At 52.9% G+C, this 26,589-nt stretch overlaps 2 protein-coding genes across 10 annotated transcripts in view; one reads left to right on the plus strand and one right to left on the minus strand.

Annotated features, from left to right (window-relative positions):
- B2M (beta-2-microglobulin) overlaps window positions 1-26,589 on the minus strand; it is a 78,161-nt gene that overhangs the window by 33,568 nt on the left and 18,004 nt on the right. The gene's annotated exons all lie outside the window — the stretch shown is intronic.
- The window catches only part of CPEB1 (cytoplasmic polyadenylation element binding protein 1), a 42,072-nt gene that overhangs the window by 13,887 nt on the left and 1,596 nt on the right, over window positions 1-26,589 (plus strand). For 5 of the 9 annotated variants that reach the window (XM_075764584.1, XM_075764585.1, XM_075764588.1 and 2 more), the window contains exons 3-11: window positions 2,016-2,204; window positions 17,693-17,919; window positions 19,545-19,794; window positions 20,113-20,226; window positions 20,335-20,439; window positions 21,368-21,504; window positions 22,739-22,937; window positions 25,555-25,649; window positions 25,852-25,932. In XM_075764584.1, the coding sequence (XP_075620699.1) occupies window positions 2,016-2,204; window positions 17,693-17,919; window positions 19,545-19,794; window positions 20,113-20,226; window positions 20,335-20,439; window positions 21,368-21,504; window positions 22,739-22,937; window positions 25,555-25,649; window positions 25,852-25,932 (1,397 nt within the window). Of the gene's footprint in view, window positions 1-1,506; window positions 1,752-2,015; window positions 2,205-17,692; window positions 17,920-19,544; window positions 19,795-20,112; window positions 20,227-20,334; window positions 20,440-21,367; window positions 21,505-22,738; window positions 22,938-25,554; window positions 25,650-25,851; window positions 25,933-26,589 lie in introns of those variants that run through there. The other 4 variants (XM_075764586.1, XM_075764583.1, XM_075764589.1 and 1 more) reach the window with 3 other exon arrangements.

Below are 26,589 nucleotides of genomic sequence, written 5' to 3' on the forward strand. Positions count from 1 at the left end.
TGAAGCTTGGTGGGATTTAATTTTAAAGATGGCATAAAACCTAGCAAGATCCTGGTCCCCGGAGGGAAGGTAGTCTCCTACTGCCAGGGATCTGGGCTAGAGCAGAGCGCTTGTGCATTTTCATAAATGCAGAAATGTTACATATTCATATGGGCAAGTTATGGTTGCTGTGGGAACTGAGTTGTCTGAGCAATGTGCCTTATCCTCTCCTCCCTACAGCTGCATTATAAATGTTTTTTTAGGGCCTGTCCAAAAACAAGCAATCTGAAAACTAGACTGAAGGATTAATGCGGTGAAATACCATGCTGAAGATGCAGCGTGGTGCTTTTGGAGGAATATTTGATGCTGTTACAGGTGCTTGATAGTCATGTGACTGAATTGGCACTACAGCTTGTACTAGTAGTACTAGGGGAGTAGAAAAAAAATCCCAGTGGATGCTATGCTGGTGAAGTACTGTGGAGGAGGCTGCAGCTTGGAAGGGGGAAGGCTGCCAGCAGGTACAGTTTTAGATGGTCTCATCCCAACCGCAGTGTTTCAGCCCCCTTGCTGTGATCTGGGAATGTTGGCACTCCCCAAATTGCCATGGGGTGAGGGTCCTATCTCTGGTGGTGGCAGTGGCCTGTATCTCGAGGGGTACCCACTGATGGTGGGGCCTTGCCTGGGCTTTGCTAGGTCCTGGGCAAGCGAGTGGCATGGGATGTGGCCATGGGTGTGGAAAAGGAGGCCAGGAACACTGTCTGGGATGGCCGGGGCTGCACGTGAGGGATAACGTGACAGGCTGGAGTCACTGCAGTGCCCCGCTGAAGAGCCGGGAGTGGTGTGTGCGAGGTGTACATCTGATGGCACAGTGGGAGAGTGTGGGGGCAGGGGGAGGAGGAGGAGACAGCTGCTGCTGCTTGGTAGCTGGCTTATAAATGCCCTCTGACTCAGATTTCGGGTAACACAGCTGAGCATCTTGTGGTTTCATCAGCCCCCAGATCCCTGCATTAAACTGGAATTCTCAGACTATGAACCTGCTGCGTTTCCTTAGGCTGTTGGCACAGGCTTAAACCGAGGCAAGAATCTGGCGTCTCCAGTACTGTAGGCTTGTGAACACCCCGCAGGGGAGGGGAGGGCTGGGAAAAAGGGGGGGGGGGACCAGGCAGGCGGGAGGTAAACAGGCCATGAAAAATTCCTGATGTGTCCTGTGCTCCGTCCGATCCTCTCTTCCCCGTACCAGTGTGATGTGCCCGCTCAGACTGGACCCAGGATAATGGGCTTCTCTCTGGGTAGCGGGGGGGGTTGAAGGTTATCCTTGTTACTCAGTGGTAAACAATGCAGAGTCAGTGAGGCACAGTGGCCAAGTTGAACCAAATAGATTATGCTAGCAGAATTGTGAAGCTTTGCATTGGGCTCTGAATTGGAGCCAGCAGCTGGAGTCTGTCCAGGACTAAAGTGTTTTTGGGTTTTGTGGGTGGAGGGAGGCGGGGACAGGAGAGCTGGGTAGCACTAAAACTAACTGTCTGCTCTGTCGCTGCTGCTGCTATCATCGTTGCTGGGGGGATTGCTGCCTCGAGCCTGTCATCTGCTGTGCCGTATTGTGGAGACCTGCTTTTGTGCTGCCTGCCTCCCTCGATTTACTGGAGCTGCACCTCTCTCCTCCTGCCTGCCGTCTTGTCTTTCGGGGGAAATCTTATCCTTTCTTCTTACCTTTATTTTGTAAGAGCTGATGCAGTTCTCTTGCATGGCTGAGTGACGTCACTGTCAGCACAGTAAGCATCAGCAGCCTGGTCACATGCTGACCCAGTCAGTAATGCAGACGGGATAGGAAGGTGGAGGGGCTGAGGGGGGTGGGGGGCTGGTTTCTGGACATATGGTAGCCCTCCCTTTTGGGGTGCAACTGCTAGTTGCAGAAGCCGTGGCTTCAGAGCAGCACGAGACCTGGCTCGGGGCTTAACGCTTCAGAAAACTCCTTCTTTAAAAAGAAAAAAGCAGCCCTGAACTCTCAAGCTTCTGTTTGTTCTCAATCTGAGCAGACTTCCAGGACTCTGAAGAAGCAGTGGCAAGCAGGATGCTTTTCCCTACGTCCACGCAAGAGTCTTCCCGTGGCCTCCCAGACACCAACGATCTGTGCCTTGGCCTGCAGTCCCTCAACCTGACAGGGTGGGACAGACCCTGGAGCACCCAGGACTCTGACGCTGCAGCACAAACCAGCACACAGTCCGGTGAGTCTGCTGACACATGCAGCAACAGTTGTTGGATTCCTCTTATTTTTAGCCATTTTAAAGCTAACGCAGAGTGATTTGCTTGTGTAATGGGGCGCTGGTAGTTACCGGCGGGGGCTTCTCGACCCGTAATGCTTGTGTAATGTGGTGGTTGAGTTCAGGAGGCTGTGGCTGGCTGTGCCACAGCCCCCTCTGCTCTGCTGTCAGTTCACTGCAGACAAGAAGTGCCCAGGCTTATGTTTTGCTTGTTGCTGTAAGGCTGGTGGAGGAATAACCTCGCTGAGTGAAGAGGAGAAATCCTCTTGCTGTGTTTAGAGGGAGTGGGTGGGGGGTGTGGTGTCAGGAGGCTGAACATGCTGGGTGGGAGTGAGGATGAACTTCGCTCCAGCAGCCTGAGAAAATCCCCAGTGGCAAGTAGCTCTGCAGGCAGGGGTGCGCATGCTCGCAGAGGGACACCCCCCTGCCCGACTGCAAAAGTCCAGGCAGCACCACTAGCTCCTATGCTATGGCAGTGTTGCCTGCCCAACTCTGCCTGTGGGGCGTGGTAGGTGCAGCCGGCACCTGACTAACAACTTCAGCTGGCAGCTCGCAGGCTGGGCAGAAGACTTGGAGGGATCCTTCTCCACTCCCATGTTCAACTAGAAATAGTGGTCTTGCCCCTAGCAGTGGGCTGGAGGAGATGCAGTGGAATGGCTTCTTGCTTTAACTCTTTTGGTCCGGCGCAAACCTACGTGATCGGCAGGGTGTGGGCTTGCAGCCATGCACTGCTGGCTGGCTTGCCCTTCCCCCCTTGATTCTTTCCAGTCTGGTTTTTGCAGCTGGGATCAGATGGGGAGTTTTTGGGGTGCTGGGTGCTTCCCCTCCAGAGTGATGCAGGGTTCAGTTAACTCTTCCAGAGGCACCAGCCCTTCTCTGTAAAATCGCAGGAGGAGGAAAGGATGCTGTGTGCTCAAACTTAATGCATCTCCTTGGCCTGGTGACGGAGCAGGGGTATAAAACAGAGGGAAGAGTTCATTTTGCAGCCTTTAAGGGCTGTAAAAAACAATTTCACGAATGGTGGTGTGTTCATTCAAGTATCAGTCCATGGAAAGATCTAGTGCTTTGGCAGAGTTTGTACAAGTTCAGCCTGGTTGCTACAGAAACTCATCCCTTTTATAGCAGCATGCTGCTGCTATGTTAAAAGGGTAGTGCATCTCTGTGCAGACTTGGGTGACACAGGAGGCCCCAGGTGTAAAGTTGGTGCCGACAGGAGTGTAGGTAGCTTCTGGGGTGGCCTGGACAGTGTGATTTGCCCATGTAGATGTTTGGGGGAGCGAGGGGGTGCTGTTGACCACCTCTGTCCAGGGGATGCTGCCCTCAGGGATAGCATAAGCTTCTGGGATGCAGCCTTGAATGTTGCTGTATGGGTTGTAAAACAAAAATCACTCATGGGGTGGTAGAGATTGAAACAACAGCTGCATCAGCACAGCTCACTCAAGTTTCTACATCTCATTTCCATAAGACTTAGCATGCAGGCTTGCGTGTGGGCCCTAGCACATGCACTTGGGGTCTACTTGCTGTCAGGCTGTGGTAGCTTTATTAAGCCTTGCTCTGCTCCAGCATGTGGCCCTATGGGCTTCCCCTAATGAACCAGGGAATAACATGCACTTGGTATCTGCCCTCCTTAATTACCAGGAGAATGGAGAAATGAAAGTTATTAGTGTACAGTGGGCTGGACATGTGCCTTAGAGCTGTGCACTGAGCTCTTTATGGTTGTTAGCAGACTATGGGGCCCTGAACCTATGTTATAGGGTCTTTGATGTAAAGAGCACACTTAAAGCAGGCAACATCCATGCTGAACAGTTCTGCTGCTGCTGACAACCACAACGCCTGGGGCTCAGTGCACAATGGCGCTGCGGAGCGAAGGCTGTCGCACACCGAGGCAGCCGCTCTGTGCGGATGTCCCAGCCCCACCTGATCCGCTGTAGCCATTCTCCAGCACTCTCTTGGCCGGCTTGCTGCCAGGCTGTCTTGGCAGAGGTGTGAACATCTCTGCAGTGCTCTGGCAGGCAGGCGAGCGAGCAGTGCTTGCACAAGCCTGTGGCACGCTTTGCACCTTGCAGGTTGGGTGGTGGGGCTGAGTGGACTGTGGTGAAGGGAGTTTGCTGTCAAGGGTGATGGGGCTTCTGGTTTCGGGAGGGAGATATGTTTGGAGAGGATTTGAAGGTGCTCTGGTGACCTCCTGCTAGCAGGGGCTGTATCTGGTGTCAGGTGCCCCTGCTGACTGCAGTGCATTGTGCTGGAGCTCCTGCCTGCCACAGAGGCCTGGGAAGAGCAGTAGAAAGGATCTAACCCCCAGCACTGCCCTGGGCTCAGGTGATCTACACCCAGTGGGTGTTTGTTACACCTTAGCTGCTGGAAGATGGTACCCAGTACTGTCTGGAGAGGCCTGTTTCTCACTCCTGGTATTCCCCTCAGTACATGAGGGGGCATTTGGGCATAAAACCAGCCCAAATGCAGCTGTGCTGCTTCTACAGAGGAGCCTCCGGCCTGCAGAGGCTGTGCACAGGGCCTAGGGCTGTATAGCTGGGGGTATTGTGGTCCTGAAACCGCATTCTCCCTCTCAATCCCACCTTCCTCTCCCAGGTGGGCCGGGAGTGCTCCTTGGCTTGGGCTGCTGTTTCTGTCCTGCTCTGAGAGCTGTGGGCATGGTGAATGCTGGCTGGAGAAGTGAAAGGCTGCTATCTGTGCACAGCTGTTGTACTGCTTCAGTCTGCCCACACCTCCTGCATCTGCATAACCTCATCTGTTTCTCCCTTGTAAGGGCCCTGGAGTGGTAATGTGGAGCTCCTTGGGAGGGGAGATGTTGTGGTTCAGGAGCATCTTCTGAAAGACTGCATAAAACTCCTCTCTGGGTGGCAGAGGATTGTTCCTGTGTCTGAAAGCCGTACAGATCTGAGTTGGTGGCAGATGCCAGTGCTTCCAGGTGGCCTAGCTATGCTGTAATGGAAAAAGGGAGGACGTGGAAAGGATGCTACTGTGTCCAGGTACTGCTGATGCCCAGCGCTGGGGTCTCAGTCAGGGTGTCCTGAGAGCAGGTGAGGCTGCGTCAGTGCTGGGCTGTCTCTAGGGGCTGGGAAGGGATGGCGCTGTCAAGCAGAGCTGTTGTGCTGTTGGTGCCCAAGTGTTTGGAAGGTTTCAGCAGTGACTCAGCTGTGCAGACCCATGGGGAGGTGGCAGGAAGGGTGGAAATTTAAAAAAAAAAAACACCACCAAACCCTAACAATCAGACTAAAAATATTGCTGATATGGTCCCCTGCAGTGCCTGTGCTTGAGTACTGATGAGCTGGGATCTCCTCTCCTGTCTGCATAGTCCCTGCCAGCATGGAGTGCTCTCAGTCTGGGAAGGACCTCTGGCTGCAAACCCTTCTGGTGTCACCTTGCGCTCCCAGGGCGGTGTCACCATGCAGCTTGGTGCAGTGGGATCAGGTGCCTGCTGCTGGCCGGGGCTGTGCTGGAGGAGGCCAGAGAGCAGTAGGGCTGGTTTGTAATCTCCGGTCTTGCCTATGTCCCCCCTCCCAAATGGCTGCTGAACCCCTTGCACCCAAAGTTATTTGTAATGAGTTTTCCTTCTGGGTCCAGCACTGTAATGCACTGAGGATGTGTGCTTAGCCCTTGAGAGTGTGCCAGATGTGCTGCCAGTCCCTGAAGCTGGTGTCTGGAAAGAGCCTCTCCAGCAGGCAGCAGCTGCTGCAGGCTTGAGCTGCCTGCATTTATTGGCTGTAGGATTGAACTGCTGTCTCATAGCAGGAAAGGCATCTTAAACCTACTGCTGCCACTAGATCTCTCAGGCTGGAAATACTTCAGCAAGTCCCAGGAACTTGCTCTGTGGCCCAGGGAGGGGCTTTTGCAGGAAACTGGTCTCAAACACTTCCAGTCCCTACCATCCCCAGCTGTATTTCTTGAGGCAGCATTTCCCCTTCTTTAAAGTAGCCTAATAGTAGGCAGATGCTTTTAAGACCTTCAAGCTCATCACTCTGCAGAGGCAAGAAGGGGTTAAGAGGCAGTGAGATGGGACTGCCCTTGATGATATCCTTTACCTTCCCTGCCCTATTCCTCAAGGAGCACAAGCGAATGGGGTCTTGATCCAATTTTTGCCTGGAGAATGGGTGACAGCAGTACACAAGTAGATCTGTGTGCAGATTTTGGGTGTCCCTGGCTGGTTTTTAGCCTGTGTGCCAGCTGCTTGGTCTGGCTCGTCTGCTCTGCCCTACATTGGGAGGCTGAGGCTAACCCGATGTGGGACAGGCAGACTTGCCCACTGGGAAATCATCCTAAAACCAGCCTGTTAGTACTAAGTTTGCAATGCTAACCTGCAAGGGCATTTTCAGAAGGATCAGCTCTTCTAGAGAGGATGCTCTAGGTGAGCCCAGCCTGAGCTCCTCCTGCCATGTCAGCTGAACCACCTTGCTCTATCTGCCTCTCTGCTTGTTGTGTGACCCTAAAGCTGCTGGTGCAGCAACAGATTCGAGCTTTGTCTTGGATCTAATCTTGAGGCTGCGGCTCCAGCCTCGTCCTTGTGCTGTCTGGGGTGGCTGCTGCTGTCTCATTCTCTCGCCTGCAAGGTTACTGCTCTAGTTGCTCTGGTGCTGGGGAAATAGCCTGTGCCAGGGAAGTGCTGCTGGATCTTTCTAGCCCTTGGTTCTCCTGCTTCCCAGAGCACAGCAACTTCTTTCTGCAATAAGCTTGAACATGCTGATTGTCTGTAGTTGCTTAAAATCTGCTAGGCTAGAACTGCAGGCAATCTGTTGTGCATTGCCTGGCAGATAGCTGAGGCCTCTGAGTATGAATCACCCTGGAGTCTTCAAGGCAAAACCCTGTCTCTGAAGGATGAAAGAAAAGACCTGTTGCACAGAAGGAAGCATGGTTGTTGTCATGGACTCCTAGCCTTTCTTCTCAATAATAGCAGGAGGGACTCATAAGGTGTTCCCCCAGGATGGGCTGTTTTCAGAATTCTTCAGGAAGTGTGGTGTGTGTGTGTGTGGTGTATGTGGTGGCAGGCACCTGAGAACCCACAAGTGAGAGCAGCTTATCAGTTTGGGGGTGGCTGTTGATAATAAGTACAACACAGCAATTTCTGGCCTGCCTTGAGCAGTTGTTTTGAGTGTTTAGCTGCAGAGCTCAAGGAAGACCTTAGAGGGGCAGAGGATTTGGGTGAGGGTCCCTTGGATATCTGTTCTCCCTGGCTGTTTAATTTGCTGCTAGGCTAACCTGTGCAGCAGTGTGGTGCCAGGTGCCCACTCCATAGTGTTCTCCCTTGTGCCCTTCTGCATGAAAATCCTTCTTGTGCTGGAGGAAGGTTTCAGAGGCTCATTCTGATAGAGGAATGCTCACCATCTGGATAACTCTAGGTTGTTACCAGTTTCCAAGAAGGGTTTTTTTCTGCTCTCTAATGAAAGGGGAGTTGCAGGTCCAGGGAAAGGGAGTGCTTCACCCCGAGTGAGACTCAGTTCATAGACTTCAGCGGTAGCCTTGCTCAGACTTAAGCCTAAGCCTGCCTAGAAAACTCAAAGGTTCCTTCATACTGCTGATGGTATGGCTGTGCTGGAGCAAGGAGACAAGACTACCTCTTGCTGGCCTCAGAGCTGCACCCAATTCAGGCAAGCAGGTAACCAAAGACTTGGTGGTGCTGGGGATCCTGAATCCAGTGTTCTCAGTGTCCTTTGCCTTGAAATGAAGACAGGGTTTCCTGGTAGCTGTGCGTTAAGCCCTGCTCCTTCTGGAGCAGCCTGCCTACTGTTGAGAGCTCAGTAGTGGAAACATGAACATGGTGGTGGTGCCTTGTATGTGGAGGTTAATTATAATAATGCTGTAAGGTAACAAAGCTGGGAGCTGGCTTGACTCACGTGGTCTCCTGCATGTACTTCTTCAGGAGTACCTGAGATGGTGTTACTAAAAGCTTGCCCTATGCCATCTTAGCTCCTGTAGAACCTTTCTGAGGATGCACTTGGTGTGGACGCTTAATGGGCCCTTGTGTCTTGAGCATGTTTGAGTAAGGACTGCTCACACTCTGGCTGATTTCTCAGCCTCTGGCCAGAGCCAGCTGTGCTGTGGAGTAGAAAGCAGGGAGCACTTAATAGCTGCAGACCGCTTGTGAGGAAGCAGTATTTGATCCTTAATAGAATAAAATATGTATCAAATAAGTAAAACAAGTATCAAAACTTGCAATTGGTTTCTAATGGAAGTTGCTCTTAATCCACCTCTTAAAGCTTCCATTTGAGCAGCTTCTCCTAAACAGATTTATTTTTATTTGCACTGACGCTGTAAAATAGAAGATGTGAATAGATGAGTAACTGGAACAGGAACCTAATCAGCAGCTCTGCTTGCATCCAGCTAGAACTGAAGTGGGTCAGGACAGCCTCCAGTCTTGTGCTGGAGACGATTTGTGGGAGCAGGCATGTACCACCCAAAACATCTTCTGTCAGGGAAGGATATTGCTGTGTCTGGAGCAACCCTGAGGGGCTGTTGCTGCTGCCTGTGTGCTCTCTGGAGGTAACAGGGGATGAGTGTGGGTGCAAGGAAGGTGTAGACTTCTCAAGCATTTGATCCTGCTCAAAGCTGTTGGAGATGCTGTGACAAAAATGCTCCAGCACTGGCAGATTTCCACCCTTCATAGACATGCTTACTGGTGCTTTGCTGCCTGGTGATGTTGATGGGTACAAATATATCGGGTTCATGGAGTTTTTTGACTCAAGTTGTAGCCTGGAGTGTCTGCCTCTCAGCTAGCTCCTGAAGCAAGCCTTAACAAGCATGTTCCCTTCTAAAGAGAGCATTGGAGCTGCTGTTTTGTGGCTCTGAGCTGCACCAGGCAACTAGTAGCTTGGGTTTTTTCCCTCAATGTCAATATCAGCAGGGTGTTTTAGGTGTGTGCAGGCTCTGGCCTGGGGTAAGATTCATCCCCAAAATCGTGCCGGTCAGGTGAGACATGGGGTAAGTAGGTTTTCCTCCAACCCTTGCCCTGCTAGATGTCTAAGCAGCAGATGGGATGTTTGCTTGCTGGGCAGAGCAGACATGAAAGGTTTTGTCTGCTGCAGCTTCATCAGTGGTAATATGGTAGCTCTCTAGAAGAAGCCCTGAATGTGTTTTTTTGCTTGGTGCCTTCATTACAAATTCCACAGTGCACATAGGTCTGCGTATTTCCACTTGGAGCTGAGTAGGGAAACTGCCCGGACTTCCATGTGGCTTTTGGAGCTGTTCTCCCAGTGTGCTGGGGCTGCCTGTAGCAGGAGGTAGGAGTGATGCCTGTTCCTCCCCAGCTCTGGTGGGACCGGCCCAGAGTTCAGCATCTGCTCCCACCTTAGGCTTGGGTTTGTCCCTGGTGCTGCGTTGTGCCTTGGCCGCGTAGTGCGGTGCTGCAGGATGACCTGTCATTGTGGTTGACACTAAGGGCAAGGCAGTGACCCAATAGACTGACCTGTTTGTACAGCCGAAATCCCTCTAGCTGACTTCTCACGTGATGACTGCATGTGTGACTGCTGTAAGAGGGTGTCTTGGACCCTCTGCAGTGCCCTAAGCCCTCTGCAGAGCTCTTGACAGAGTGTTGTTTTAGAGTGGTAGTGTAATTCAGGTTGGAAGGGACCTCTTGAGGTTATCTAGTCCAGCCTCCTGCTCAAAGCAGGATAGGAAAGCTGCTGGAGGGTGGCACAAGTAACATAGCCCAAAAGGGGGCTGTAGAAACTAATTCATGGGCTGCCTCAGTGTTCCCAGAACAAGGCCTGTTTAAACAGGCACCTCCACTGAGCTGGCTCTGAAGTGATCTGCTTCCAAAAGGTGCCATGGTCCTTGAGCTGTCACTGCACGGACACCATATGGTGCCACTGTGGGGCCGAACTAACAACCTCCCAGATCGTGTGGGCTGAGGGCAGGGCATCTCCAGCCAGTGCTGCATCTTGTGTCTCAGCACCTTGTATCCACGTCTCCAGGCTCGCTTGCCTTGTGCTGTGGTCCCTTAGGTGCTGGCAAAACAGCTGAATCACAGGTGATGTCTGTGCTACTGCCAGCTTGGAGGCTGCTCTCAGACACAGCAGCAGCTGCCATCCATTTGAGATGGCCACGGAGAAATGCCTGGCTTCCTTGTCCCTCTGGCTTGTTCTATCTCCAAGAACGTAGAGGGAAGAAAGAGTGAAGCAAACCCCTAAAGCTGTGATGAAGGTAACTGGAAACCTGCAGGCATAGCTGGTGGTGCTGGGCATGCCAGTCTAGCAGTGAAATACGTGGTTTTATGCCAGCCAAATGCCTTAGTGTGATGCCTGTGTGCCATTTCTCAAATAAGATTGCATTTGGGACTAAAGCCTGTCTTCCTTTCCCAAAAGGGGTATGGCCAACAGCCTGCTCCCTCTCTAACAAACATACCTTCTCCTGAAGGTGGTATCCTGATAGACTTGACACCCCACAAACTGTGATGCAGCTGAGCAGTGAAAATGAGTCAGTCTCATCCTTGTTAGCATGTAAAATAACACATGCTGTAGAGTTTGCACCCTGGATGCTGCAGCAGATAATTGAGAGGAGTTTGGTACTTAAATATAGAAGTGTTTGTTCTTGAGGCTTGCGAAGCTGAAGCTTGTTGTACAGAATTTGACCTGAATATGTTGGCTTTTAAATCTCTCCGGGACTGATACATGTTAAACCCCACTGTATTGCAATGATCTGATCTCTTGAAGACAAACACAGTTGTGGCAGTCTGCTTAGGGAGTGCAATTACCTGCGCACTTCTAATCCTGAGTTGTGTTTTAGCTGTCTTTACTGATTTTATATTTACCTTGGGCCTCTGTTTTCCCTTCCCAGAAACACAGTAGTAAATTCCCTGCCTCAAGAAGCAGTGAGGCTTGTCAGCTGGGTCCCACTCTCTTGGCGCAGGAGGAGGAGGACCTGTGTTCTCAAATGTTAATGCAGTAAACTTCTCTGTGTTCAGAGTTCTGCTGCTGTTTCCATTTTTCAGGGCATGCCGGGGAAGTGACTTACCACATTGGTGCCAGAACCAAGAATAGACCTCAGGTGTCCTGACTCTAATTCTGTGGTTCAGCTGTGGGATCATGCTGCTTTTTTTTATTCCCCTGCCCCCTTCTTAACAAACCAGAAATAGCTGCTCAAATATCCTCAGTTCTTCTTCGCCCCAAATGAAGACTCTGCCAGGGCAGAGGTTCTCCTTTTGTAGTTCAGAAACAAAGGGCTGTGCTGTAGTTCCTATTTAGGTGGTGGCTACTGCTGGTTTGATCACATCTGCAGTTCTGGGAGCTGCTTTTCTTCAATATTGGCAGTTGGTTCAAGATGATGGAGGCTTCTGTTGCGATGTACAGCTCCAGGGAGGGTGTGTGCATCTGCCTTCAGGTGGCTTTTCTTGTAACAGCAGTGACTTCTTTCCCCAGTGGGATTATAATCAAATTGAGAGGATTTGAGCTGGATGGGACCTCTCAAGGTATCCAGCCTGCTGCTCAGATGAGCTCCGAGAGCCTGAGGATGAAGATCTCCTACCTCTCTAGGTCCTGTCCCATGACTGCTTCACTTAAGAGGAAGAAATTATTTTGCCATCAGCATTTCTTGCTGCAGCTTTTCCCTGTTTCTTTGTGCACCTGTAAGAGCCTGGCTGTTTCCTGTAGCTCCCTGTTAAGGAGTGAATAGATGGGGCGAACCCAGTGTCTGCCTTTCCTGTGCCAAGCAACGCCTGTTCCTGTACCATGTGCCGCAGCCCCACAACTGTCCTCGCAGCTTCTGCTGGGCTTGGTTCAGTTGGTGTCCCCATGGTGGCTCCTTGCAGGCAGTGCAAGGTCCCATGGTTGCAGGCATGAAATGCTAAAACTTCGCTTAAGATTAGTCTGCAGTATTGATCACCCCTTTCTGTGCGGTGAGCAGGTCATGTTTTAAGCAGCTTTGTGCTCATGTGTGGTGGAGGGGGAAAACTCACTCTGGCAGCCTGTCTGGCTGCGTCACTGCCATAACTACAGATATGTTAACTGTAGCTGTAGGAGGTGGTTAAGGTGCCTGTTTGCCTTTCAGACATGCAAATGTTTCTCTTGCTATGGAGTTGCTTAGTGTCTGTAGGAGGTGCTGCTTTTTGGCTGACTAAAACATTCAGCCTGCTCCCACCCCACCAGGGTAGAGTCTGGCTGGGCGGTAAAAACTGCAGACAAGCTGTTTTTCTGGAACTGCAGCAGGCTATTGTTTGGGACATCCGCCTTTTTTTTTCTTTACAAGCTTATTTGCCGAATGACAAAAGAAACTGCACTGTGTTCAGTCTCCAGGGCCTTGGTCACGCTGCTTCCCTCCTCCGCCACCATGCCCCAAATGTGCATACAGCTCTGCAGCCTCTGGGCACGGCAGGTGTCTCTGAGTGGAAGCAGAAGTGCAGTGGCACTGAAACCTATCTCTTCTGCCCTGCCTCTCTTGGTAAGAGCTTTCCTATTGATCTCTTCGCTCCTGCCTTCACAAGGAGATCAGGGCAGAAGGGCAGACTTTCAGCGTAAGTAGCAATTGGATGAAGGGGAGGTCTTGACAGTTTGCCATCCCTCCTGTGCTGAGTAATCTCCCAGCAGACAAACTTCTGGTATCTCATCTCAGGAGATTGAAATGTCCCTCTGTCTAACCTTGATGATACCAGCCAGCAAAAGTGACCCACTGAAGGGCTCGGCATTGTAGACTTGCTCGTGCAAGTCCTGGTACCTTCTACATAGCCTTTCTCCAGCCCTGCAGTGAGCTTTCAAAGGCTCAAGTGTATATATAGTCAGAGCATGACTTCAAAAAGTGCATGCACGTGCTCATCTAGCACTTGGTGCCATTGCCAAATGCAGTGTCAAACTGCCTGCACATCAAGCGTGCAGGTGCCAGACGTTGCTGGTAATGTAAGAATCTGGGGCCTGGCATGCCGTTCCAGTCAACGGGAGTTTCTTGTGTGTGTGCATGTGGTTACGTGTGCCTTTAGGCTTGTGAAAAGGCTGAGTGATGTGCGTTGCCCTTTGGCAAATGCTGTTTTCCTTTATGGAGAAGCTTCCACTGATGTTCTTATGGTGTGGGGAAAGATGTTGAGCAGAAGGACCCGGACAGCTGTAAGGTGAGAGAGGTTTTTTGCTCTGGGCAAGACTCGGTTTCCAGGTAACTTGACTAAAACGGATGTACCGAGGAGTAAAGAACGTAAGCACTGCTTTGCTAACGTGTTGTTGGCTGCTTCTGCTGGGTGGTCTCCTGCAGACCCAAGCTAAAGCAGAAGTACTTGTTCAGAGGACAGCTTAATGGTGGCAGAGCTTTTTGTCAGCTCTAGCTGTCAGGAATAAATTCAGTGGATGCTCTGTGTGTAGTGCTTTTCTTATCTTAAGGTCTTATTCAAGGCATTAAAGCATCATTTGTCATCAGCATAGTGGTAAGGTGGTTTATTTACCCAGAGCCCTTCCCTGAGCTGCCAGCATTGGTAAGCCTGACTCCTTAGGGCTCATCTTTACATCTACCTCTTATAAAATGGGCTTGGCAAAAGCTACTGGGAAGGTCTAATTCTTAAATGGCTGTAAATTATAGTATGCAGGGAAGAAAGCAATATGCTTCAAGGTCCTGGGCAGGTGCTGAAAAACTTAAATTGCAAGTCTGACCAGCATATGGAAGAATAAAAGCTGTTCCGAGGCTGGTTGGGTTAGGCATCTTGCTGTTGGGGTGCCTTTCCCAAGGTGCGTGCTGTGAATTTCAGCCTGTGCCGATGGAGTGATCTGTCTGAGATTTGGGTAAGTTTACACTAAACATGGTAGCTCAGTAGCTGGTAACTGGATTTAAAAGATAATTTGGGGTCTACAGGACAGAGTTGGCATAGAGTTGAAACTAGTCGTCCTTTTGAGTGATGGGTCCAAGATATTTGTGTGTGCTCCCTTCGGTATCTTTAAGGGCCCCAGGATGATGCAGGAATTAAGAAGATGTATTGCCACAGCAATGTCCTGATAATGTTTACTAGGGAAAGCTCAGCTAAGGAGAGGGAGTGGTTCGTAAAATGCTTGTTCTCTAGAGAGCGACCTGAGAGCTCGCGAACTGGAAGCGTGCCACGCTGGTATCGAGACCGCTCCACAGAGCTCTTAAATCTTGTCAGTGTTTGGCTGACGTGCTCGAAGATGGAGCATGCTGGCTCTGAATCCAGTCATTAAAGCTGCAGCAGTGAGTCAAAAGTCAGGGCTGAGTTTCTATTAAAAGCTACCTTTTTTGCTGTCCCCTGCAAAGGAGCGTTGGCGTGTGCCTCTCTTGTAGCACTGAGTGGAGGCATGAAAAGTTCCAGAAGCTCTCTGCAAACTGCTGTGCTCTGGACAGCAGGGCTGCTGTGTATGAGCTGATGAATGCAAATTGCATTGACCCTTGAGTTAAAATTTCCCCCATAGGTGTGAAAAATACTTAGCTGTTTGCACTTAATTTTTTTTCTTAGTCTGAGTAGTTACCTGATATTTGCTGCTTCACTTCAGGATCTTCAGGGATGCTCTTGACACCGGAAATTGCTGATGCATCTTGCATGTGCTTTGGAAATTTTTTTCTTCAAGCTTGTCTGCTTGGGAGGGGAAACAAGGCCTAGGAGTTCCCTGGAAGAACTGTGGTTTGAGTGGCCCCAATGATTTGAGAGCTTTTTTTTTCAGGTGGGCAGCCTTTGTCAGGCTCTTGTGCCCCATCCCCCAGGAGGGGGTTCAGTGGGTCAGAGCAGGATGCATTTGGGTTGGGGGAGGGATGAGAAATAAGATCTGGTCTCTTATGCTGATGTTTCCTAGGCTACCTGCAAAGGCTGGCTTCAGGGGACACAACTGGATCGCTAAATGAGTGTAAAGGAGGAAATGCCAAGCGTGGCTCACGGCTTTTCCTCCTGCTGTCCCTGTGAGAGGCTGTAGGTACCAAGCAAAGCTGAGTCAGACCCGGTGGGTTGATGTGGGGTCTCCCATGAGCTCGGTGTAGCCTGCAGAGTGTGTAACAGAGTGCTGCCTGTGCAGACCTGTCAAAGCTTCTGAAGTGGATGAAATCTATCTGCATTAACAGCAGGATGTCAGTGCTTCCAGGACATGAGGTTAGGAGTGGGTCAGTTGTAGCTGGCAGGATTTTGATTGGTGCTGAAACTCCAGATGCCCAGTCAGTAGGTCCCTTTAAAGGCCAGTAATCCTGCTACCTGAATGCACTCATACTGGCCTTACTGGTTTTCTAGCTGCAGTGAAGAGAGCTAAGCAGTCCTGGGAGAAAATGTGTAAGCAGTGACTGTAGCAAGCCAGAGTGGTGGCAGAAATGAGGGCCAAATAAATGGGGCAGAGCAGTTGGACCCTGTAATGTCTTTGGGGGTGCCTGATGAGCCCCTGAACCCTTGCTGGTGGATCCCAAATGGAGTTCTGGTCCTGCATCTCTGATAACCAGGAGATGAGGTGCAGGACACCACTGCCTGGTAACAATCTGCACGCCGTTTGCTGCTCCAGGTCTCTTAGAACGCTCTGCGGGGTCAGCACAAGGCTGCTTGCCTGGCATTATAAACCCACTGTGCTTGATGGCTGAGGAAGAGGAGGGTGTCAGCGCTGATGTGTTTGTCGGCCGTGAGGCTTGGGGCATGGGATCAGCTGCTTTGCTTTGACTCTTGTACTGTTTAGTGACTAATCAGATTTTTGAGCCTGTTTAACAAATTCAGCTGTCTCCCTTGAACAATACACTGGCTGTATTTTTAAACACATCACGTGGCTTCAGAGAAGTCGGCAAACCAGCGTAGTGCGGCTTGCCTGGGCTGGGAGATGCTCTGCCCTGCTCTGTGCTGTGACTAGGAGGGAGCAGTCTCCTCCCTGGCTCGAGCTGTCTGTGGCAGCTTTTCCCTCGCTACCCACTGCAGCTAGCAGGGCTTCTGCTCCTCGAGCTCTGCCCGGGGTAAGTACCACTGGGCCCGCAAGCTTTTTCTGTGGCCGCAGGGTTGGGTGTAAGCACAGGTGCTGCTGTTGGGGAGAGACAAACAAATATTCAAAGGGCAGGAGGTCCCTTTCCAAGTGTGGTCAGAGGTGAGTTCGTAGCTCTGTGCTGTAGCTGGATTTCTGTTGGTGGTGTGAGGTTTCTCCCTGTAGCATGAGGCTAGAGGTGCTAGCTCCCTGGTAGGTATGTCACCAGATAACGCGGCTTGGGACAGGTATATCCCAGCATCTTGTTTTGGGCATGCTCAGCAGCTTTCTCTGGCACTGAGTTGGTACTGGTGTCAGACTGTAGTGCACTCGAGCACGACGGTGTTTTTTACTCACCTGGTTCAGGCAGCATTTTGTATTAATCTTCTTCTGCACAAGAGCTACTGAAAATCTGGGTTAAACCTTGTGGTCCTAGCTAGTTTGTGATCAGGTGAGGCTGGAGGATATCAAGTGGGTCTCAAACTTGTTTTGCTGAAAACTGAAAGCTTCAGGGCAAGCTGCCTTGTTTTGCAGCCTCTGAATAATTAAAACCATTTTTGAATGCTTTGCTCTTTTCATTTGGTTTGGGGACACATTCAGCTTGCTGAGACTTGCTCCTTTTGAATAGAGCTGGCTGGTGTCGTGCCCCCGTGGGATCCTGTGAGGCCGAGCCTGCCCCGTGTTCCCTCTCCTGGGTGGCAGCTAGCCCCCACTGCTGACCCAGAGTAGGATGGGACTTTTGTGACCCCTTGGTGGCCTGGTGCTCTGCTCAGGGGGGGCAGCTCTGTTTGTAGGGAGGAATTTGCTTGCTTCGGTTCTCAGTGGGAGGAAAACCCGCTGCTGTGCGAGGGAAGCAGTCTGGCGCGTACTCGTCTGTCAGCTCTCGGGTAAAGGCCTGACCAGACAGGCTTGTTGTGAACGCGTACCAGGGACGGTGCTCGCCACTGACTGCGAAGTGTCTCCTTTGTCAGCAGGCCAGACTGGCACGTTGCTGGCTGCCCGTAGCCAACTCCTGTTGGGGCTGATGTGTGCAGCGTCCCACCTCTGAGCCCGCAAATGCCTGCTAATGGGCCAGGCCTTGCTTTCCTCAGCCTGGCCATCGATGTGTGCAGCGAACACTGGCTGTGGGCCCAGTCTGTGTCCCCCATTGCTAAAACTGCGTGGGTAGCTCCCCCCACCCCTGGGTCTCGGCTTGCTCCAGTGCAAGCAGCAAGTGTCAGCATTCCTGGGTAGAGGGGCCTGTCTGGAGCACCTGTATGAGATCCATAACCAGGACAAGGTCTCTAATTCTGCTCTCAGATGCAGTGAGATCTCCTGGCTGATCTCAGCCTTGGGAGAGTAGCCCACCCTTGTGTTTGTTGGCCACAGCAGGCTGCTGCTGTTGGCTCCAGCTGTGCAGCACTATGCTGTGGCTGATGGCAAAGAGCGTGCAACCTTTCCAGAGCTGTGTGGAGGTTTGGTACCTGCCAGACATGCCCCCTCCTGGACAAGCCATTCGTAGGCTGATGGGAGCCCAGTATCCTCCTGGGCCTCTGCCACGAGAGCCAGGAGGGAAGGAGGTGCGTCATGCTGCAGCACTGACAGGCTCTTTCTCTGTTGCAGTTCTCAGCATGCTGAGTAACCCTCTTGGGAACGTCCTGGGAAAGCCCCCGCTGGGTTTCCTGCCTCTAGACCCCATTGGTTCGGACCTGTCAGAAAAGTTTTCCACATCGACACTGAGGAACTCCCGCCTGGACTCCCGCTCCCTCCTGGACTCCCGTTCCAGCAGCCCCTCGGACTCAGACACCAGTGGGTTCAGCTCTGGCTCCGACCACCTCTCAGACTTGATTGTAAGTTTGGGTCTTGCACCTGCTCTGTGGTTCCTGGTGTCTTGCTGTGTTTCTGGGGAGTACGGGAGAGCTGTGGGGGGCTGCCAGCTGCAGCCCTGCCTGCTCAGGAACGGAGGGGACTGCTGAAAGGATCTGTGATGCCCACACAGACACAGTGAGGTTCTCCTGTAGCCCTGTGTCTGGAAGAAGGGCTGCTCATGCAATCCTCCTTCAGCACAGACTAGCAGTATCCTGGTTTTAATTCTAAATAATATTTTGGCCTTTTGACTTTGTGCTTGCAGCCCTAATGAGGAAAAGTGGCTCCCAGAGGGGTCTGAGTGCTTGAGCTGGTGTGTGGCAGGAGGGTGTCTGTGCCCTGATCCCAGCAGGGAGGTGGTTCATGAGCACAGCTGCCTCCAGGCTCCAGTTTGGCCTTCTCAGGAGCTCCTCTCCCTGCCTTTCATTGCCCTTCGTGTTTGCTGACTGCAGTTCTCTGTCTCAGGGCTGTTTTCTTCTAGAGCAAACTGGGTCTAGCCTGCTCCTGCTCCCTAAAGCATAGCTAAATTTGGAAGCCGGCGAGTGTCTGTCTTGCTGACCCAGTCCGTGCTGCTGGGTCTGTATCGCAGTGTGAGTGGCAGCTCTGGGTGCCAGCAGGACAACCTGGCTCCGGCCAGCTCTGCGGGCGCTGCTGCATGGCTCATCCGTAAGACCCGAGGCTAAAGCCAAGTCTGAGCTGCTCCTGGCTCTGCTGTGGCCTTGACCCCCATGGTGGGGTGGGTGTGAAGGACACAGTTGGCTTGATGTAGAGTTGATTCTCCTATGATCCACCCTGGAGAATCAGGATCTCGAGCAGGGGTGCTGTAAGCGGCTGCAGCACCCCAGGCACTGATGATGGCAGGCGGTGCGGGGCAGCAGGGCTTTGCACTAGCCTTGTTCGTGAAGGTCAGGTCTTCCCTGGCACGGCCTTGGTGTGGGCGGCTGTGCCGCAGCAGTGTGCGGCTGGATCCGCAGAGTGGCTGGCGCTAAGCTGCGCAGTGTCTCACATCCCTGCTGTTCTATTAATCTGTGATTTTACTCCTTCTGCTCTGGGAGAGGTGTGTTAAACCTGTGAATGGTTGGGTCTGCAGCCAGCTGAGCCCACACCCTGGTCAGGCAGACCTGGGAGCTGGTCTGCGGTGGGCGAGAGAGCCAGCTGGCTGCCTGCAGAGCTTGTAGGTGCTGCTGACAAGCCCTGCCTGCAGCAGGCAGGGCCCAAAGCAGAACATGAGGCTTTTCCTGAGGTGGTTGGTGCTCCCTGGGGGTAGAAGCTGTCCTTGAGGCTGTGCAGGTAGGGGGTAGCTGTTGGCTTTGTGGTCTGCAAGGTGCTTCCTGCTTAATTATCCCTGCTGCTGCTAACTTGGCATGGGTTCAGTGGGAAATGGCTGCAGGGGCAGGTCCTTCCCCAGGGAAGCCATCAGGCTGCTGGGGCAGGTGAGGTGGCTGCTTTCCTGCATCTGCCAGACCTCTGAGGGTCTCAGGAGAACAGGAGATCACTGAGAGTCCCTTCTCCTGCTGTGGGTGAGGGCAGGGCCCAGGGTGATGCATGACCTCTGGTATTACATGCTCCTATTTGAAAGCTGGGTTTTAATGTGGACTTTCTCTTGCAGTCGAGCCTTCGCATCTCCCCCCCTCTGCCCTTCCTGCCCCTCAGTGGAGTGTCAAGAGACCCCCTAAAGATGGGAGTGGGATCCCGACTGGATCAAGATCAAGCTGCCCTGGCTGCAGTCACTTCCTCTCCAGCCAGTGCATCAAAAAGATGGCCTGGAGCATCTGTGTGGCCTTCCTGGGATCTCCTGGACTCTCCAGAAGACCCCTTCAGTATTGAAAGAGAAGCCAGACTTCATAGGCAAGCAGCAGGTAAGTTGGATGGTGGGTCTCAGCAGGCTTCAGTGAACAGCGATGGTCCTGGGCTTCTGGGAGGGCACGCAGGTGGCCTCTGTGCAGATAACATGGCTGGACATGAGTTTGCAGCCAATCAGACGTTTCTCCATGCACAAGCCTGGCTCTGGGGTCTGCCCGCTGGCAGAAAACCAGGCAGGATGTGTGGGCAGCTGCCTGTTGCTGCTGCAGCTCTTCTGAACCTGTAGTTATGGAATACAGGCATTTGCTAGGAGACCTATGGGAGAGTGAGAAGTACAATGGTCCTGTACTGAGTGTTGCTTCTGCTTGTCCCAGCTGTGAATGAAGCAACCTGCACCTGGAGTGGGCAGCTGCCTCCCCGAAACTACAAGAACCCTGTCTACTCCTGCAAAGTGTTCCTGGGAGGAGTCCCGTGGGACATTACGGAAGGTGAGCAGCCCCTGGCCACCCTGTACTGAGACCTTGCGTTTTGACATCAGGAGGGTGTAGAATGGAGCTTTTTGGGGAGGATGCTGACTTTTCTCCTTCTGTCTGTAGCTGGACTCATCAACACCTTCCGTGTTTTTGGCTCACTGAGTGTGGAGTGGCCTGGTAAGGATGGCAAACACCCACGCTGCCCTCCCAAAGGTAATATGCCTAAAGGTAATAGCGACACGGTAGGGTTACTTTTTTCCCATGCTATGTTACAGCACGGATGCTGGGATGGTACGGCTGCATGCTGGTGACTGGATGGTACAGAGCACCCTAGGGTAAATGTCCCGCTCTCACTTGGGTCAGCACCAGGGCTGCAGAGCACTGTCACCTTGAAACTGCGTCCCCACCCATCCCTAGCAGGGCTGGTCGGAAGTGTGGGGTGGGGGGAAACTTTGGTGCTTCTGGAGCCCCACGTGGGCTTGCGATAGCCACTGGTCCCCAAAGCGCGCACGCCCTTGTGCGTGGTGAACCCAGATGTGCGTCTGTGGCAAGCTGGCAGGCTGTGGGGACTGGTGAGCTGAGCAGCCCCTGGGGCACGATTCTGTCTGAAGTAGCTGGGCTGGTGTGTTGTGTCAACAGTAGTGAGTTACAGGGTAAGGAGCAACTAGTTTGTAGGGCCAGTGGTGCCTGATGGTTCAGTCACCAGAGCAATGCAAGGTAGAGTGCTGCACTGGTGGAAGTGATTTCAAAGCCCTCAACTTATATTTCTGGGCCAAGACATCCTAAATGTGAAGCAAAGTCTGTTTTCCTGTAGGCTGTACCATGGCCAGACTGGTGGTGCCCACTTGTCACGTCTAGATGTGGCTTTGTGCGTGGGGAACAGTGGCCCAAATGGCACTGGATGTGGGCAACTTGTGCTGTGCTGAGTTTGGGCTCTTTCCCAGCTTGGCTGGGCTCTGGATCTCATATGGGGCAGGTGCTGCAAAATCGCTGCCCTCCCCTAGAAGGGGTTGGGGGGCAGCAAGGGAGATGCAGTGCAGATACTTTGGGTGGCATCTGAGTGATTTTTTTTTTTTTGAAGGTGTCTGTAAACGGGATGATCAGTTTCTCCTCCACTATACTTCTAACAACTGTTTCTTTCCCTTCACCTCCAAAGGATATGTCTACCTGGTGTTTGAGTCAGAGAAATCTGTGCGTGCTCTGCTCCAGGCATGCTCCCAGGACCTGCTGAGCCCTGATGGGCTCAGTGAGTATTACTTCAAGATGTCCAGCCGCAGGATGCGCTGCAAAGAGGTGAGCAGACCCATGAGAGTAGCCCTACGGATGATAGCAGGGGATGGTGATGAGCTCCTCGGAGACAAGGCGGGGGGTGTGTGTACAGTGTTGCTCTGGGAAAGCAGGGCTAAAGCAGAGCAGCAGAAGTCAAACTGGCTCTTGGCTCTCTTGAGTTGGTGTGTTCCTGCGGTAGGGCTGGACACAGGCAAGGAGGGAAGGGTCAGTTTGGTGTTTGTGTCCTTCACAACAGCTTGTGTTGGGAATTGTGACCTGGAGCTCCTGGATCTGTGGCAGACCCCGGCTTTGTGAAGCTGAGCAGCTTCAGTTACCTGAAAAGGAGCACAGGAACAGGGATTTTGCAGTTTCATGTTTTGTTCAGCACACCTCTGCTTGCAGAGACAGACTTTGATCCTTCTAGTGCTTATTCATTCTGCAAGCAGACGAGCTCTAATGGCTTTCATGCTCACTGCAGGCAGATATTTTGGATCCACAGCTGTAACTGCAGCTGCTCCCCAGCACAGCCTTGGCTGGCTGACCTGTGCTCTGGAGGTGGAGGTCCTGAGGCTGCCAGAGGTGGCTCAGGTTGGCTTTCTGGTAAAGGGGGACTGTAGCTATTGATCAGGTATTACCGTGTGAGTTTGTGCAGTTAGGGTTCAGATTTGGCTCTTATCTAGACAAACTAATTGCACTCCAGACAGCTCTCCCGGTGTCTGGCTATTGGCAGTGCTTTCATGCTTGATGATTTAGCTCTGGCAGAAGTTTCTCCTCTTTGGAGCACTATATCGGCTGTCTAGCAGATGGAAGCTCCTGTCAAAATTGGCAGTGGGTAGATTGTTTCATTGATCTCCTCCAACAGCAGGCTCCTGTGCAGGGAGGCATCTGATGGGGCTGTAAACATAGGTGCAGGCAAAGTAAAATCTACTCATGCATGGGTTGTTTTCTGGCTGCCAGCCCTGAGGGACCAGTGTTTTGGATTCCAGTTTGGCTGGAAGCAGAGCGGTGTGGCGGTTGTTTTTTTTGTTCCTTGAATGGCCCCGTGGGCTCTCTAGAGGTGTCTGGAGCAAGGCTGGAGCTCCAGAGCTGTGGTGGCCTGGATGTGGACCCTGAGCAGCAATAACAAAATGGTATTTGCCAGTTGGGGGTAAAGTCTGAGGATCTGAGATGGCTTCTGTCAGCTGAGGGCACTGAGGAGCAGCACAGCCTGTGGCTTTACAGGCCCTTGGCTGACTGATGTGCTTGTGTGTGGTTTCAGGTGCAGGTGATCCCATGGGTGCTGGCAGACAGCAACTTTGTGCGCAGTCCATCGCAGCGGCTTGATCCCAGCAAGACGGTGTTCGTGGGGGCCCTGCACGGGATGCTGAATGCAGAGGCCCTGGCAGCTGTCATGTATGACCTGTTTGGAGGGGTGGTCTATGCTGGCATCGACACGGACAAGCACAAGTATCCCATTGGTAAGCGATGATCCTGCTGGGATAAGCAGTCACCCACAGCACACTCCGAGGTGGCTGCAGCAGTGCTCTCTGGTCCCAAAATGGGGAGGACTGCCCAGGGTGCCAGGCTCTGCCTGCTTTGGGAACACATGTCCAGCCAGCCTCTCCCACAGGTGATGCTCCTCGTGTCTCAGCTGTGGGGAGATAAGATGAGCCTTGGGGGAGCACTGGCAGAGCTGATGTGCCTGGGAACTGGAAGGTCCTAGATCATTCCAGAGCAGCTTGAGGTTTTTAACATCTCTTTAGGCATTGCTGAAGAGTTTCCTGCCCTTGTTCAGGGCTGTGCATGACCAGCCAGCTGTTAATGGTTGTTAGATGCTGCTTTAGCTGTTCCTCCATCCTCAGTGTAGAGATGGCCTGTGGTTCTTGCCCTGGTTCCTGCTGCCTCTCAGGGCAAGCTTGAACCCACTGGCTGTTGAACCTTCCTGCTGGAGAGGCAGCAGGAACAGAGCAGGGCTGTGGGCAGCTTGGTTGAACCAGCACCTGTGGGCAATGTCCTGTCCCCACTGTCCTGCTCAGATCCCCTTCAGGGCGTTGTCGCTTTGGGCTTCCGAGGCAGCCAGTGCCACAAGCGGAGAGGTTCCGTGAGTCTCCTGACTGGGTCTGCTGGGGGGTGCCGTGTCCACCTCAGCTCAGGGGTGAGAGGCACTGGGGGATGAGTGTGAGTCTTGGACAGCACTCCCCTCCTCTGATGGGGCTGAAACCACAAACTGCTGCTGGCAGCAAGTCTGCTGCCCATGGTTCAAGCTGCTGCCCTGAACCATGACCACTGGTCAGATAGACCCACTATGCTCTTGCAGGTGGAAAGGATTGAAGCCTCTCAGATCTCGCCTCCCAGAGAGGGATGTGTGTGTTTTGAGAGGGGCAGGTCACAAGCGCAGCCCCAGAGAGCAGAAGAGCGTGTCCCCAGTTGAGACAGCCTGTCACAGGAGCTGAAACATGTCACACCATGTCCTGTGTACTTCCCTGGCGGCCTTATGGGCCAAGGGACAACACTGGGGTTACTGGTCTGCATGGAAAAACCCTTCTAGAGCTTGAGCGTGAGGAGGAGCAGCTTTCCAGGCTCAGGCTGCAGCAAGTTGTGAATCTCCTGTGTGTTGCCAGGCAGGAACAGTGTCAGAGTTTGGTAATGCAGAACTGTCTGCTGCTTGTCACTGTCCTTGGACAGTGTTCAGGCTCTTTTGGTCAAAGCTTGGTGCCCAAGGCCGTGGTTAAGACGTGCCTGTGGTGCTGCAGTGCTTTACCACCAGAGTGGTTTTGGGGGGACATTCCCGAGGGGGGCTGGGAATGAAGTATGAGACTTTAAGCAAACTTTTAGTTCCTTTATGACCGTGGATGAAGTCTGACACACCAACCTGCCCTGTGTTGACACTGAGGTCCTAGAGAATGACCTTAAAACTTCCTGTGGCGTCACGCAGAACTCGGGTTACTCCCTCCAGCAGGCAAGATCTCTGGCTGCTAGCAGCAGACTGGCACTTCCAGCCTTTGTCTTAGAGTTGCAGCAATATGAACTCAGTTTTAGTAACTAAACTGTACCCTAATCTTGTTCAGTGTTGAGGGAAGCATCTCCTCTTCTGAGACGCTGCCCCAGGCTTGCTTGACTGCTGCCCCTGGCTTGGCAGAAGGCTCCTCAAGGGAAGATGACTGTGTGTAACCTGCCTTGTGCTGAATCACCTTGGGTAGAGGGTGATCCTGCTAGAGGTGTGTACTGTGAGAAATTGGTGTCTGGCTGCTCTTACAAGAAGCTGCCTTTGACCCAGATCAGCTGATCTCAACAGAGGAAGCCCAGAGAGCTTTTGGGGATCCCACTAGGAGATGGAGTCCTCCCTCTTAGAAGGAGGAGGATCCCCCTGAGCGCAGCTGCAATCCCTGTATGCAGTGTAACCCTGAACTTGCTCCAGGCCCTCCAGCCTGTGTCCTTTGTGATGGGTTCTGGGTAACGCTTGGCCCTGTGGCCATCAGGGGTGAGCTGAGCTTTAGTGATCTGCCAGCACCCAGGATAGTTTTGTAACAGCCAAAGCTCCCTTTACACTGAGGAAAAACTTGTAGGTGAGCGGAGAGATGTTTTCCTGGAGCTGAACAAAACTTGGCTGGAAATGAGTGGTGCAGGAATGCTGCTGACTGGCAATGAAGCTGTAAAATGCAAGGCTCTGGGATGAGTGGGAGGCTCAAAATAAAAGCTGCTGAGCTGTTTCTGCACCAGCTTATTTCAGGTGCAGGGATGGAGCCCGCTGCTGTGCTGCCCTCAGCAGTGCCCTGGCAGCCACCCTCCCTCTGCCTGGCTGCTGCCACTCCTCCTGGGAGTGCTGCCACCTGTAAGCTCATGTCTTAACCAGCCTGGAGGTGTCAAAAGCCTTTCTGCTCCCAGCTGCCTGCTGTCCTTTTGTTACTGCCTGGGGAAGGAGGCAGGCAGAGCCACAAGGCCTTAAACAGTGTCTCCCTGCAAAAGCTGCTTCCCTGCCGGTGGCTGAACTGTGCCAGGGAGGGGATGGTGCTGGCAGCAGCTCCCTCTCAGCCTCCCCTGGTTCCTGCCATAGGTGCCGGGTCAGTCTCACGCTTGTGGTCTGGTTTGTTCCAGGATCTGGCCGTGTCACCTTTAACAACCAGCGCAGCTATCTGAAGGCAGTGACCGCTGCGTTTGTGGAAATCAAAACTACCAAGTTTACTAAAAAGGTGAGTGGAGCTGATGGGACAGCCTGGGGAGTTGAATCTGTGATAGCTGGTGCTGCTCGGAGCACCATGAACCGTGCAGCCTGTCCTGTATCCCTGTGGAGGCAGAGGAAGGTGGTGATGGATTTGGGGTAGCCAGGGCAGCGGGTCAGTGCCACTGGGGCTCCCAGCACTGCTCCACGCCCACTGCCTGGTTCTCATGCAGGTTCAGATCGACCCGTACCTGGAGGATTCCATGTGCCAAGTCTGCAGTGCCCAGCCTGGCCCTTTCTTCTGCAGAGATCAGGTAAGGCTTTACCCTGCTGCTGTGCTCAGCTCCTGGCTGCCCCACTCGGGGGGGGGGGGGTCCTCAAGGAGGAGCAGGCTCTAGTGTCTGGGGATGCCTGTTGTCCCCTGCCGAGGGGGGAGGATGAAGTGTTCGTGCAAGAGCTGCGGGTGGGCCCTTATTTTGGAGGAGATGCAGCCCTCGTCTGGAGGCGAAGGCAGCTTTCCACTCTGCCTTGAGCCAGGGATGCTGCAGCTGGTGCTGTGCCAGGGCCCGCTGCGGGCTGACCCCAAGGGGAGGCTGCTGCTCTGCAAGCCGTGACAGTCTGGGAGTTGGAGTGCGGTCACCCCGGGGACTCTGACCTCCACTTGCTGCAGGCAAAAAGAGCTTGCCAGGGTCCGGTGGCTTCCTGTGGAGTCTCGATGGGAGATGAGCAGCAGCATGCTCCGCTCTGATGGCAGCGGGAGCACAGTGAGCGCTGCCAGAGCCTGGCTGCTGCCCTCTCCCTGCCTGGGTGTTGGGCAGAGGTGTCGCAGCCCCTGCCTGCAAGTGCCTCCGGCTGGCTGCTGCCAGCCAGTGCCCCGGTCCTGATTTCCAAACCTACTTAAAAGGGCTGGGCACAACACGCCCTCCAGCAGCATTGCTGGCATTCCCTCCCTCCGCTTGGAAGACCCACTG

The sequence above is a fragment of the Balearica regulorum genome, chromosome 12, assembly GCF_011004875.1.
Source record: "Balearica regulorum gibbericeps isolate bBalReg1 chromosome 12, bBalReg1.pri, whole genome shotgun sequence".
NCBI classification, from domain to species: Eukaryota; Metazoa; Chordata; class Aves; order Gruiformes; family Gruidae; genus Balearica; species Balearica regulorum.